The sequence below is a fragment of the Glarea lozoyensis genome, assembly GCF_000409485.1.
Source record: "Glarea lozoyensis ATCC 20868 chromosome Unknown GLAREA3, whole genome shotgun sequence".
Lineage (NCBI taxonomy): Eukaryota > Fungi > Ascomycota > Leotiomycetes > Helotiales > Helotiaceae > Glarea > Glarea lozoyensis.
Window position 1 is genome coordinate 2,580,369 of NW_007360998.1, and position 13,528 is coordinate 2,593,896.

The 13,528-nt window shown below is 48.6% G+C and overlaps 2 protein-coding genes across 2 annotated transcripts; one reads left to right on the forward strand and one right to left on the reverse strand.

The window, feature by feature from the left end:
• Nucleotides 1-1,279: 1,279 nt before the first annotated feature.
• On the forward strand, nucleotides 1,280-8,179 carry GLAREA_00849 (L; the record flags this gene model as incomplete). Its single annotated transcript, XM_008085607.1, has 4 exons — nucleotides 1,280-1,431; nucleotides 1,543-2,260; nucleotides 2,482-7,869; nucleotides 7,925-8,179. The coding sequence occupies 4 exons, from the start codon at nucleotides 1,280-1,282 to the stop codon at nucleotides 8,177-8,179; spliced, it is 6,513 nt and encodes a 2,170-aa protein (XP_008083798.1).
• A 1,672-nt stretch (nucleotides 8,180-9,851) lies between these two features.
• Nucleotides 9,852-12,536, reverse strand: GLAREA_00850 (uncharacterized protein; the record flags this gene model as incomplete). The annotated part of the gene is made up of 3 exons (XM_008085608.1): nucleotides 9,852-10,520; nucleotides 10,567-11,705; nucleotides 11,759-12,536. 3 exons carry the CDS (start codon nucleotides 12,534-12,536, stop codon nucleotides 9,852-9,854), a joined length of 2,586 nt encoding a protein of 861 aa, XP_008083799.1.
• Between the last annotated feature and the right edge of the window lie 992 nt (nucleotides 12,537-13,528).

Consider the following 13,528-nt stretch of genomic DNA (forward strand, 5'->3'; position numbering starts at 1 on the left):
TCAATGTCTCCTCCGTACCGCGCATGATTGATGGGCTATCGAGTACTGTAAAAGCCTTCAAGATTTGGGCATTCGATCTACGCTCCAAGCACGATGTTCATCGTTCACCGAAAGTTCTTTTCCATGGCAGATGACCGGCTTGTTTGTAGACCAGCGGCAGTGACTCTTTGGAGAGTCTTTCGATCGTTACAAATTTCGAAGCGGACTCGAAGAAGTCTAATGCGGTCATGACATTGTGACATTGGACGCAATATGGTAAACTGCAGAAGTCTGAATATCATATTCGACCGTCGTTTGTTCTATACACCAGAGTTCTCCTCTCGTATGCTCTTGCTAGTCCAAGCTCTACCCCTCTAGCTGCTCTGTAGAATTGACAGCTGATGGCCAGACCATTCCACTCGATACTTGGCCGTACTAGCCGGTGTAAATTGTGATACGGTCCGTCAGTTGATTCGCTTGCACGCCATGAAGCTCGCAGAGTTGCTGGAAGCGTGAACACATTAGCACCGCACGCACTGGCTATCGAGCACGCAGACGTTTGAATTGCGGTACGATCTCGCGATGGTACGCCTAGCAGACTAGATCAGCAAAGCGATTGGGTTGCACAGGGCCTCTCCTCTGTTTGGGTCGCGGATCATTCAAAACATTATTCCGAGCACAGAGATGCACTGGGCGGTAGAGTCGTAGTCTAAATCCTTCGTGTTGCGCCGTCGATGCTCCCCGAATGGCGGGCGAGATACAGTAATCACCTGGGCATATGAACCGTGGGAATGATGCAAAGACGAGAGCTCTCAGAGCAGTCGAGTAGTCTAGTCGTCTACCCGTCTGGATGTGGAAGTCTGACGTGGGCGCGGGGAACGGGAGGGTTCAATTCTCTTCCCCATCTGCGCAACTTTGTGTGTTTCGTAAATAGAAACAAACAATCCCTCTCGTGCAAAATTGATGCTATTGCTATTCTGTGCCACTCCACTTCATCGGTCGACAGCTCCCTATCCAACCGTGATCTCCCCATCACCCACGCGGCAACGTCGCAGCAGATCCCTCGCTGCTGGATTCAGAAGTCGTTTGATGTGTGTGCACTGTCCGCGCCACTCATGACATCCTTATCCTTCGAGCCTCAATATTACTACGACCACGACCACAACCGCAACAACCAACTTCGCACCGCAACAGCGTGGTTGCACATCGGCACATTTTTATATCTTCATTATTAGCTCGCTATATATCCGCCCTCTTCCCCCGACTTATGGCCGACTCCTAACCGCAAGTGCTGGTCACAATGACCAGAAAGAGTGATGCGGCCTCGAGGCTTAGTTCGCAGACTTCCTCATCCACTGATTCTCACACCACGATCAGACCTAGTACGTCCCTTTTCCGTGGGCCCCCGCGACGAGGCGCTCCGATGCAGGTCAAGATAGACGGTCGAAACAGGTGAGCCATATTTGTGAAAGACGCTTGTCTAAGACCCTCTCCCGCTGCCGCTGTGGAAGCTCTCAATAATGTTCTTTGACTGACGGCAGCTTGCATTTGCGCGGGTCATAGTTCTAGAGTCGAGCCAGACCCTCAAGTCTCCCCAACTTCTACCGCACCACAAAGTGCCATCTCGCCTTCCTCTACCTCTCCCAATGTCTCTCCCCGCGATCATCGCCTGAGCGATTTTGGAAATTATCGGCGCGACCTCGCCTGCCTCGAGACTGACCGTGGGCGCATCCCTCAAATCCAACATAACCCACCGACCGCGATGGGATCCCCAGGTCAGATTGCGCCCTGGATGTCGTCCTCGAGCGGCGGCAACACGCCGTCGGGCACTTTTGGCACCAGCTTCTACAACGATTCGAGCGACAACCTGTCGCAAGCTTCACAATTGTCTCCTCCATTTCGCCCAGGCACAGGGTTCACCGGGTACACAAATGCGAGCGATTCTCCCGCGGATGCAGATTTTGGAGATGAAAGGCGGCCTTCGGTAGCCAGTGTGACAACTGCGAGTAGTACTGGGTCGAAATCGAGCATCACTCGAACAGGGATTCATAAGCAGCTCAAGACGTTCTTTGGAGAGGACTACAATGAGAAGGATGCGTCGAGTACGAGCTTACCCTCGCATGGAAAAGAACGGTCGCACTCTTTTGCTCGAAGTCATAGGGAACGTAATCTTTCGTCTGCTACCGAAGCAACCCAGCGGGACGCCTCGCCTGTACCATCTCGACCGCGGACTCCAGTGCCGTCTAGTGATGTCGTTCCATTCCTATATCAAGACTCACAGGTCAGTAGATGCTTTCTCAACACAGTTCAAATGCCCAAAATTTGTCGATGGTTAGCTAGTTCTTTATCGTACCAAGCTACTGGATCTCGGATAGCAGCTTCCTGATATGGCCAAACCGAATTGAGGCTATGTGCCCACCCCTGCGATTAGCGGGACCGACCATCTAAATTCCCACTTTGTCAAGAAGCACCTTCTTCAAGATTGCTAACTCTCAAATGTAGGACATCTCCAAGTATGGAGAGGCACCCGTGAGAGAGAATCTCTCCGGCCCTGACCGGGACCGATACATAGACAATCCGCAGCCTCCGCCGAAGCCCTCTTCATCGTCCCGTTCCCACGGCGTCCACCTACCAGGCCATAGTCATCGACACAATAGAAGCAACGACGATTCAAGGAACCTGAGACCGTCGATTAGTAGAGGAGACTCGGGATTCAGCGAAAGATATAGGGATCGCGCCCCCAGCTCGATGGGGGTCGCAATGGGCAATGCGTCGAATACCAGCTTAGCAAAGCGGCCTGCGAGTCCAACACCCAGTGGGAACAGTAACTGGAGCGGATCAACCGCAAAGACACCTCATAACGATGGATCATCGTCGCCGCCAGGACACGCAAAACGAGGCCTCTTAAGCCGTCTGCGGAAGCATAAAGATAAGGACGGACCTTCGAAACTGAGCCATCTTCCGGGATCTGTCAAATCCTTAGCTACGCCTTCAAAACATGGGCACGAAAAGACGAATGGCTCTTCCGAATTTGTGCAATGGAATCGGGATGGGAGCATCTCTCATTCCGAGCTCAACCTTCCAAGAACAGACAACGGCCAGTTCGGCAGGCCTCCGACTAGTAGCTCAACGAAACGTCCAAAGTTAGGGTTTAGTCGAAAAACCAGAAGAGGGGCGACGGACGAGTCACAGGGACCATTCGATGCCGGCTCAAACTTACCGCAGGAGTCGTTGTTCAATCTTGATAGCGATCTCTCCAATATGGAGGGTATTTTAGCGAAACCTCCACCGTTAACGCCTCTGGACAACAACATATTTGCGGGGACGTTCGAAGACGAGATGAAGGTGGAGACTCCGGATGGCAGTGCGTTGGGTTGGGATGCGCCTGACAGTTGGGCAGTCAAAAAGGTCGAGGACAATAATATGGCTCGTTTGGACGAAATCGATGAGGCAGGAATACCTGACAGGATAGACGAGAAGGCGACACCTTATTGCATTCGTATCTTCAGAGTCGATGGTACATTTGCAACACTGTCTACCCCGTTGAATGCTTCCGTCACCGACATCATGGTCCAATTAGGCAAGAAGACGTATATGACGGATAGCCTGGAAAACTATCAAATTGTGATGAAAAAGCACGATCTACAACGAATTCTATCGGCTGGCGAACGACCTGTGGTCATCCAAAAGAAATTACTTCAGCAGGCTGGGTACGAGGAACAAGACCGCATCGAAGAAATCGGACGCGAAGACAATAGCTACCTTTGCCGCTTCTCTTTTGTACCAGCTCGGGAAAGTGGCTACGCTACGGTGGGGAACGATCCTGGGGTGAGCCGGGTCCAGAAATACAGCCATGTGGACCTGTCTGGGAAGAACCTCATCACAATTCCCATTGCGTTATACTCGAAAGCTTCCGAAATAATATCTCTTAACCTCTCTCGAAATTTGTCTCTGGACTTGCCAAAGGATTTCATTCAGTCTTGTCAAAATCTGCGAGATATCAAATTTATCAACAATGAGGCCTGGAAACTACCTCCTGGGCTTAGTCGAGCGAGCCGGCTTACGATTCTCGACGTTTCGAACAACAGGCTAGAAGAATTAGAGAACGCTGAGCTATCGAGGTTATCTGGGCTCATAAGCCTTAAACTTGCCAACAATCGACTAAGGAGCCTCCCCGCGTACTTTGGGGGATTCAAGACCCTACGGACTCTAAATGTGTCATCCAACTTCCTAGAAACCTTCCCTCCATTTCTGTGTCAGCTGGAAGGACTTGTTGATATCGATTTGAGCTTCAACGGAATATCGAGTCTGCCTGACGATGTTGGAAAATTGAAAAATCTCGAACGGTTCGTTATCACTAACAATCGTTTATACGGTGAGCTCCCTGCCAATTTCGCAGAGTTGAAAAATCTCAGAGAGATTGATATTCGCTACAATGCTCTCACTAGCATTGATGTTATCGCCACGTTGCCGAAGGTTGAGCAAATCTCTGCTGATCACAATTCTGTATCTGTGTGCGAATCAAGTTTCACGAAAATTCGAATACTACGTCTCAATTCAAATCCAGTCACAAGATTCGAGATCAAGAATTCGGTACCTACACTGACTACATTGATTTTGTCCAATGCCAAGCTCGCTCAGATCCCCGATGCGTCGTTTGATCGGATGCCCAATCTTGTTAAGCTTGTTCTTGACAAGAATCATTTTGTGTCTCTGACGAGTCACATTGGTAAGTTGTCGAAGTTGGAGCATTTCAGTATCGCCATGAACGCCCTGAACGTTGTCCCACCAGAAATTGGTTGTTTAACCGAACTTCGATTACTCGATCTGCGGCAAAACAACCTGAAGAAGCTGCCGATGGAACTCTGGTGGGCCAACAAACTCGAAACTCTTAACGTATCTTCGAACGTTCTAGAGAATTTCCCCAAACCAGCGTCAAGGGCACCCCAAGTCCCTGGCAATGCGACCCCGGATCGTGCAGCTACGCAGACCAGCGGGACCCCAGGGCAAAACAATAGCAACAGTAGCTTAGATGATCTAGGGCCTTTGGAGAATTTTGGGCAGCAGCAGCAGCGTCGACCTAGCCAAGGAGGGCTTTTGAGTGTCGGTGGTTCGCCAATACCTGGTTCAGCTGACCGCAAAGGTTCAGTGGTATCTCTGTATGGAAAAGGTGGGCGGAAAACATCTGTCGTCTCTCGTAGTGCTTCAACCGACACGATTGGAACCTTAACGCCATCTGCGCGAAAAGATTCTACAATATCCTCAAGACTTGTGAATACCTTCGCTGGTTCTTTACGAAACCTCATAATGGCCGAGAACCAGCTAGACGATGATGTGTTTGACGAGATTAAGTATTTAAGCGAGCTTCGTATTCTCAACCTTTCTTACAACGACCTCAACGATATCCCAAGTCAATCTATCCGGTGCTGGCCTCAGCTTGTGGAGCTCTACCTGTCCGGAAATGAACTCACATCACTTCCGTCGGACGATTTTGAGGAGTTTAGTTTATTGCAGGTATTACACATCAATGGCAACAAATTTCAGACCTTGCCCGCTGAGCTGGGAAAGGCGCATAGGCTAGCTGTCCTTGATTGCGGCAGCAATTCCCTGAAATACAATGTCTCGAATTGGCCATATGACTGGAACTGGAATTGGAACACAAATCTCAAATATCTTAATCTGTCAGGAAACAAGCGTCTCGAGATCAAACCGAGTTTACCGAATGGAAGCTCATCTGCAAGAGACGGGCGCGACCTTACCGATTTCAGTGCTCTAGGCAATCTAAGGATTCTCGGTTTGATGGATGTTACTTTAACGATAGAAAGAATCCCTGATCAAACTGAAGATCGAAGAGTCCGCACCTCCGGATCTCTTGCAGGGCAGCTGGCATATGGAATGGCGGACACTCTTGGAAAGAACGATCACTTGTCGCTCATTGACATGGTGGTGCCACGATTCCAGTCGAACGAGAATGAGACATTACTCGGCATGTTCGATGGGCAATCCCTTTCAAATGCAGGCTCAAAAATAGCTAAGTACTTGCACGAAAACTTTGGCCACACCCTGCAAGAAGAGATGAAGAAGCTGAATCTCAACTCTACACCAAAAGAAAACCCTGGAGATGCACTGAGACGCACTTTCTTATCTCTGAATAAAGACCTAGCCACGGCGGCAACACAGCATACTCAAGATCGGTCAATATCCTCTCACCGAGGGTCAGCAGCCCCGGCGGTCCTCAGCCAAGCCGACTTGCGCTCTGGTGGTGTCGCGACCGTTATGTTTCTTCAAGGCTCGGAATTATATGTAGCCAATGTAGGTGATGCTCAGGCAATGCTGATTCATTCCGAAGGAAGTCATCGCATTCTGACCAGCAAACATTATCCCGCCGAATTTCATGAGCGTCAGCGAATTCGGGATGCTGGTGGATGGGTTTCTCGTCAAGGCAAACTGAATGATATACTCGATGTTTCGAGAGCATTTGGCTATGTCCAGCTCATACCTGCCGTGCAAGCAGCACCCTATGTCACTCATGTCACCGTGAAAGAGCAAGACGAAATGATCTTGATTGCCTCGAAGGAGTTGTGGGAGTACTTGTCGCCAGAACTCGTTGTTGATATTGCCCGCAATGAGCGAGATGACCTGATGCGCGCTGCACAAAAGCTACGTGATCTAGCAATGGCATTTGGAGCGACTAACAAAATTATGGTCATGATGATTGGTGTCTCGGATTTGAAGAAAAGGGCGAATATTCGACCTCATCGAGTACAAAGTATGTCTCTCAACCCGGGAGCTATCGTGGATGACGGTTACGCGCCAGCCAAACGTGTTAAGAGAAAGGGCAATGGTGTAGGTGACTCTGTATTGAACAGGCTAGATACAGAGATCGCAGCTCCTGAGGGTGAAGTCGGAATTGTCTTCACTGATATCAAAAGCTCGACCTTGTTGTGGGAGACATACCCCGAGGCAATGCGCGCCGCGATCAGACTTCATAACGACCTATTACGTCGACAGCTTCGAATCATAGGTGGATACGAGGTGAAGACCGAAGGTGATGCATTCATGGTCTCATTCCCAACTGCCACGTCAGCACTCCTATGGGCATTCGCTGTTCAATCAGCGCTGCTCGAAGTTCCTTGGCCATCTGAGATCCTGACCAGTATTCTCGGGCAAGAAATATACGATACTGACTCGAACTTGATCTTCAAAGGGCTGAGTGTAAGAATGGGAATACACTGGGGCAGACCAGTGTGCGAAATGGACCCAGTCACTAAACGAATGGATTACTTCGGTCCTATGGTCAATCGTACTTCGCGTATATCGAATGTTGCAGACGGTGGTCAAATTACGGTTTCGGCAGATTTCATATCTGAAATTCAACGCTGTTTGGAGACATACAGCGAGAGTGATCGTAATGGCTCAACTGGCTCCGAAGAAGAATATGGTAACGACTTGGTAGCCGCTGCTATCCGTCGTGAATTACGATCTCTCAGCAGTCAGGGGTTTGAAGTAAAGGATATTGGTGAAAGAAAACTTAAAGGGTTAGAGAATCCTGAGTACATTTATTTGATGTATCCACATTCCCTGTCTGGCCGTATACAATATCAGCAACAACTCCTGCAAAACGAAAAGGCCGCTGCGGCTGCAGGCGAGCAACCCGCATCGCTGTCTCAGAAAACCAAATTAAGCATCGACACGGATACTGTTTGGGCACTGTGGGCTGTTAGTCTGAGACTGGAAATGTTATGCTCCTCTCTTGAGGGTGATAAAGGAAAGACGAGTGCTCTTCAAGCACCGGAGACGGCTGTTTTGGAGCGCATGAAACAAAAGGGTGGTGAAGTCACCGACCGATTCCTGGTCAATTTTATGAACCACCAGGTTTCAAGGATCGAGGTAAGCAATCCCCATCAAAAAACAGAAGTTGTTACTTGACTGACATATTCTTCAGACTTGCATTTCGGCCATTTCCACACGCCACCTTGCGATGGGTAAAGGCCCTCTCCACAGCCTTAACCAGCTTCGTGCCCCTATGGGAGACGTTCTTAGCGGTCTAGAAGCCCAACTACAGCTCTTACAACAATACCAGAAAGCGTACGGTCCACTAAATACCGAGGTGAAGCCTGCGACAAAACGGAACCTGCCGCGAGAGACTTCAAATCACTACTTCAAATCATCACACGAAACTTCTGCCACGAAATCATAGTCTACCTTGACATTGAACATACCACTATTTCGCTGCAGGTGAAACGAAACAAACGCGGCGTTTTCCGAGGATTCTTTTTTTACTACATACTATTATTGTGGCACGCCTTCACGATCATCACTTTCTGAGTTTTTGTATAGCATTATCTTTCAGGTGTTCTATCGATTTTACCCTTCATCAAAAGAACGGGATAGGTACGGACGGCGCAGGGTTCGGTAGGAGTTTTACGGGTTGGACCTGGGACTTGTCTTTTTTGGTTGAGTAGGCCACTCAGGCCTATATACACTCTGGTGCAGGTTTTTGAATATGAGTTTATGAATTGGGGTCTTGGAATGTGGAGGTTTTGCATAAGTGTCTTTGGGCGATCAGGCCTTGGATACGGGCTTGAGGCCTGGAGTCAGGAGGAGGATTATAGGGATTTAGTTTTGAGGATGTGGATTGAGCTGCCTGTGTAAAGCCGAAATGGTTTAGGCTTGAATAAGAAATATGTTAATACTATAACATGACGGGGGTGTTTCTTGTGACTTTTGGATGTAAAGTAAATCCTGTCGTTCACCTTTGTGATGATGTAGCGTACTAAAGCATAAAGCAAGACGGACGTCACTATACCAAATCCTGGAGGTTAAACACGTAGATCTAGGTAGCTTATTAAACGCCTCATAGTCACTACTGAATATGATGAAAAATTGGTTCCCCATGTTCTCACACTACCTCGTCGAATATCATGATCTAAGTAAACCTGGTATAGAAGAAGACAAAAGTACGAGATACAACTTTGATGAAACGCGCGTTGGAGTCGATAAATTGAGACTGCAGACTTGGGTGGTTGAAAAACTTTGTGAAATACGGTCATTAGCACGGCCTAGATCTTTACATAATAGATACTGTATTGTCGAAAAGAACATGGGTGTAGAGGATCCTTTCTCGAGTTGTATACTTCTAGGAAAGGAAAGGACTGTGTCTACATGACGTGGTGAAAGTTTGTTTTAGGCGTGTTGAAGTATTACCTAAAAAGCTCAACAGCTAAATAGTACTTTATGTTGAGCTGGGCTGCCTTTCACTTATGCACTTTCACGTGGGCTTCCACATTAAGCTCACACATCAAACACATCTCGAAAAACGGAACAAACCATCGTAATCTTAAATCTCTTCCATTAATCAAAACGCTATCCACACGATACCTCTCTCCCTTACCCAATACCTCCCCCCTCATCCGTTCCTCCCTCCTTCTTTTCTATATACAAGAAGAAACTCCAATCCACTCCACCACCATGATCTAAAAAAAAGCAATACAAAAAGCCCCCCCATATCCAGATACCCCGATAATCCTGTCGCCACCGATAATGTAATTTGTGCAATGCGCGCGTCCCCTACTGCCCCTGTTCCCATCAAAGTAAAAAATGATCCAATGCACTCCACTCGGCTCCACCCCAAACTCCTCCTGAGCTATTGAGAAAAAGAAATTATAAATCGTAGCAGTCTAGGCTACCCCATTCCCCGCTTCCTTTTGTCTTTCGTGATAATGACATTTGATGATGTGATGATGTCCTTTTTTTGTGTCATGTGCCTCATTAGCCCCATATAAACATTAATCGTTTTCTTTTCTTTTGTTGTCGTTATGTACTCTTCAGCTCGGATTTACCTCAGTGTGTTCCACATGGTGGATGATCCATCAAGTCCGTGAGTTGAGGCCAACCGGCTGTCTATTCTGTATCGCGTTCGGGTTAAACATGAATTGCCTGTCAATGTCCATAGATCTTGCAATCCTTCCTCCAGGTGTCCTAGGATGAGGTACATTAACTCGACCGCGGTCTGATGCTCTTGTCGAGTCCTCATCGTCGGTATTGTCGTCATCATACTGACTCAATCGGGCAAAGTAATCTGCCAGTCCGTCATGGCTAGGTGTTCCAACGACGTTATCGTAAAGAGGTGGAGGTGTAGGCATTGGTGGTGGAGGCTCCTCCGCATCGAAAGCTGGGGGGTTGAAGCTTGGATTTCGGAGCATATGGATTGGCCTTTGAACGTGAGCTCCAGTGGATAGATGAGCTTGAGCTGGTCTCGCCAGTGTTGGAATTTCTGGAATAGCTGGCCCGTCATCCAATGTAGGAACATGTGATGAAGAGTTGTGTGGTGAGCCGCCGCTGAGTGCAGCATTTGGGCACCCACATATGCGCAGCTGGTCTGATGCTCCTGGACTCACACCGTATTCTGGAAGTGCTAGATTGGCTTGTGTTGCGCGACAACTGAGGATTGTGAATGGGGAGTCAATAGAGATCTCAAAATGCCGTCTCTTTTTGCCCGTTGGGTCGTCCGCATCAACGCGAGATATGCGCATAATTATCTGCAAATCATTAGTAAAAATACTAGATATCAACAAGCCCGCGTACCTTTATCCAGTGGTGTACATTTACACACTTCCAAGTGGTATCTGGAACTAGACGCTTCATGCGATCCTTCTCCATCACTTCACAAGTAGGCAGTTGTACATTCATTTCGATTTCTGTCTGACCCCAATACTTTTCCAATCCAAGATCAATATCGCCAAGTAAGTTCTCCGTGGGTTCTGGTAAAGGCTCGGGTTCCGCGCCCAACCGGAGGGCCTCGTACTGTCGTCGTCTTACGGCATCTCTTCTCGCCTGATTTCGGTCCTCCGAACTTAGCTCACCACCAGCCAATACATTTACCTGAGAACCAGCATATTGTTTATCCAGAGGACGCCCTGCAACCTTTTCGAGCAAGAGCAGTTTTCTAGAAGTGTCTTTCCTTGTAACACGTTTGTTGTTCGTGAAATACTCAATATTTTCACTCACGAATATCTTGATCTTGTGAACCTGGACTTTCGCTAAAGGTGTGAGCTTGAATGCAATTGGGATTTTGGAGCCCAGAGGAAACGATTTTCCTGATATCATGATCTCGTATTGGAGTTGATCTTCCCACTTCCTACTAATTGAGATTGGCTCGACCAGTTCCAAAGAGTCTTCTGAAGGTGCGCGGATGACGGGTATATCTTTGAAACCTTGAAGGTCTGGTCTGAATGTTCCCGCACGCTCTACCACCGCTTCAAGCTGCCAAGCCACCATTGCCATAGGTAGTTTTATTGTTTCAGGACTGTTATTATCGATTGGAAGCTCGAAGCTATACTCATAGGTCCCGGGATGGAAATACTTGAATCCCTTTTGCTGTGGCGTTGGACCAAAAGGGGAGTCCCCCTTGGTGAAACTTCGCGATTGATTGCTCTGTAGAGACAACCTCTTTAATTCCTTTGACGTAGACAGGGTGCTCGATCTGTTAGATCTGTTGGAAAGAACGGGAATGGAGAATCCCGAATGGCTTGTTGGAGGCGTGTCCGTTCCGAGACTTGCCAAGTTTGTAACCGATGATGAGGCCGATGACTTGTCGCGCAGAGTGTAGTTGCAGTGGGTACCATAGCCTGATTCTGCCCCTTCATACAGAGCATTGAAGAAGGGCAGTACTTGAGTCCTAAGCGAAGTCTCCTCGTGGTTCTGTGTCTTCTCAGGAGGAATACCTATCGTCTGTTAGAAGAATGTCACATGAATTTGTGTGCATGGTTGACCATACCTTCTGGCCATTCCGTTCGAGCTCTGCCTGTAAATCGAAGGGTCACAGCTTTGATTTTTGCGCTCTTCGTTACTTCAAGTCGCAGCTTTCCACGTAGTATCGCAGTAGAGTTAGTGTGAGAGTTCTGTCTCGTGCCATCGTGATCGAGCCCGGATAAAAAGATCACCGGTTCGGCCAGTTGAATGTAGCAATTAACTCCATTTCCTGAAGCTATAGGCTTCTCGATGTCGACGGCTCTCTTGGGTATAACAAGGTCGCTCACGACATCAGATCCCGCTACCCTCCCATCTATACTCGGACGTGTAGCCATGATGTTATCATCCGTGACCGTTCCCGCTGCGACTCTTCTTGAATAGAGACTGTTTGGATCTGCCGAAGCAGCCGAGAACGAGGTTCGTAACGTGCGAGTAGTTTCGGCACTACCGGATCGAGGAGCGTTTGTGGCAGGTGGTGAGGAGGCAGAGTTGCTGTTCGCAAATGGAGAAAAGACCGTACCGAGCACACGCTTTGCGTTCTCGCGGGAAGCCAGCTTTCTTAACTCTACACTAAATCGAGAGGGTTTCTTGGGCGGCGGTGGATGCGGGGTCGGTCGTAAGTCAACAGGTATGTATCCAGCAGGAAGTCTAGTTATGTGTATCGAGTGCGGTCGACGCTGCCTCGGACGACAAGGGGGAGTAGGAAGTCTGTTAGCCTGAGCTTGTTTAGCGACTGGACTAGCTGGCGTGTAGAGGATCGTTCCTCGCGACGAGTAGAACGAGTAAGTTAATTGATCTGCCATGATGATGGTCAATAATTGAGGTTGCCATTCGCCATTTGAGGGCGTGAAGTGGGAGTAATAGCAGCTATAACGAGTGCGCTCAAAGAAACAATGCCTTGTTGGACGGTTTCGGCCAGTGCCCTTTGCAGATGAACCATAAAATTTGACGGCACTGGCTCTGGCTCAGGAGTCTTGAAACTTCAGAGAGTCAAGCGTCATGCCGCCAAACATGGCAGGGAATTGCCAGCACAAGTTTGAGTGAGGATATACACAGAGGAGGGGTTTGGGCAAGCAGATTGCCATCATGCGACAAGAGCGACGGGATGGTGTACTCACCTAGCGGTGTATTGTGGTAATTCGATGGGTTGTTGTCGGTGGGAGCAACAAGGTGTAAGGATTTCTCATTGCCAGCACATGGACGCAATCATCAAAGGTCGCAAGCTACTCCAGGGCTTCCGGATTTCTGAGATGTTGCAGGTGGTGCAGGTGGTGCAGTGCAGTCAACCGTCAGGGATGGTGCGCTGCGGGTGGGGGAGGTCCCTGTATGGTGATGACGCGCAAAGCCCAATCACCCACACATGAGTCGCCGTCGCCTGTGAGCGCGACAACAAATATATATCTGGAGATATTATATGGCAGCGGTGGGGACGCTGATGGAAGGGGAGAAGGAGGAGAGCAGGAGAGGAGAGGAAGAGAAGCAACAGCAGAAAATCCAGGAAAACCTCTCTCCAGACAGCTGCATTATTAAGTCTTCTGCCACTACTTTCGTAAGGGAACTGACTAATGCCGATGACCGTAATGATCTAACGTTTGGGAACATTGACGCTGACGAGAATTACGCAAATGCGCCCAATCAATGCTATGGAATTGGTCGTCCTGATATCCAAGGATCTTGCTTTGTTCACAGACATTTTGATAGTCTTAGGAAGAGCAGCTAGTCGTTTCCCCCTCCGCCAATGAATACCTCTGTATCTCCGGCTCGACGAACACCGGTGGCCAGATTCGGGCTCTCT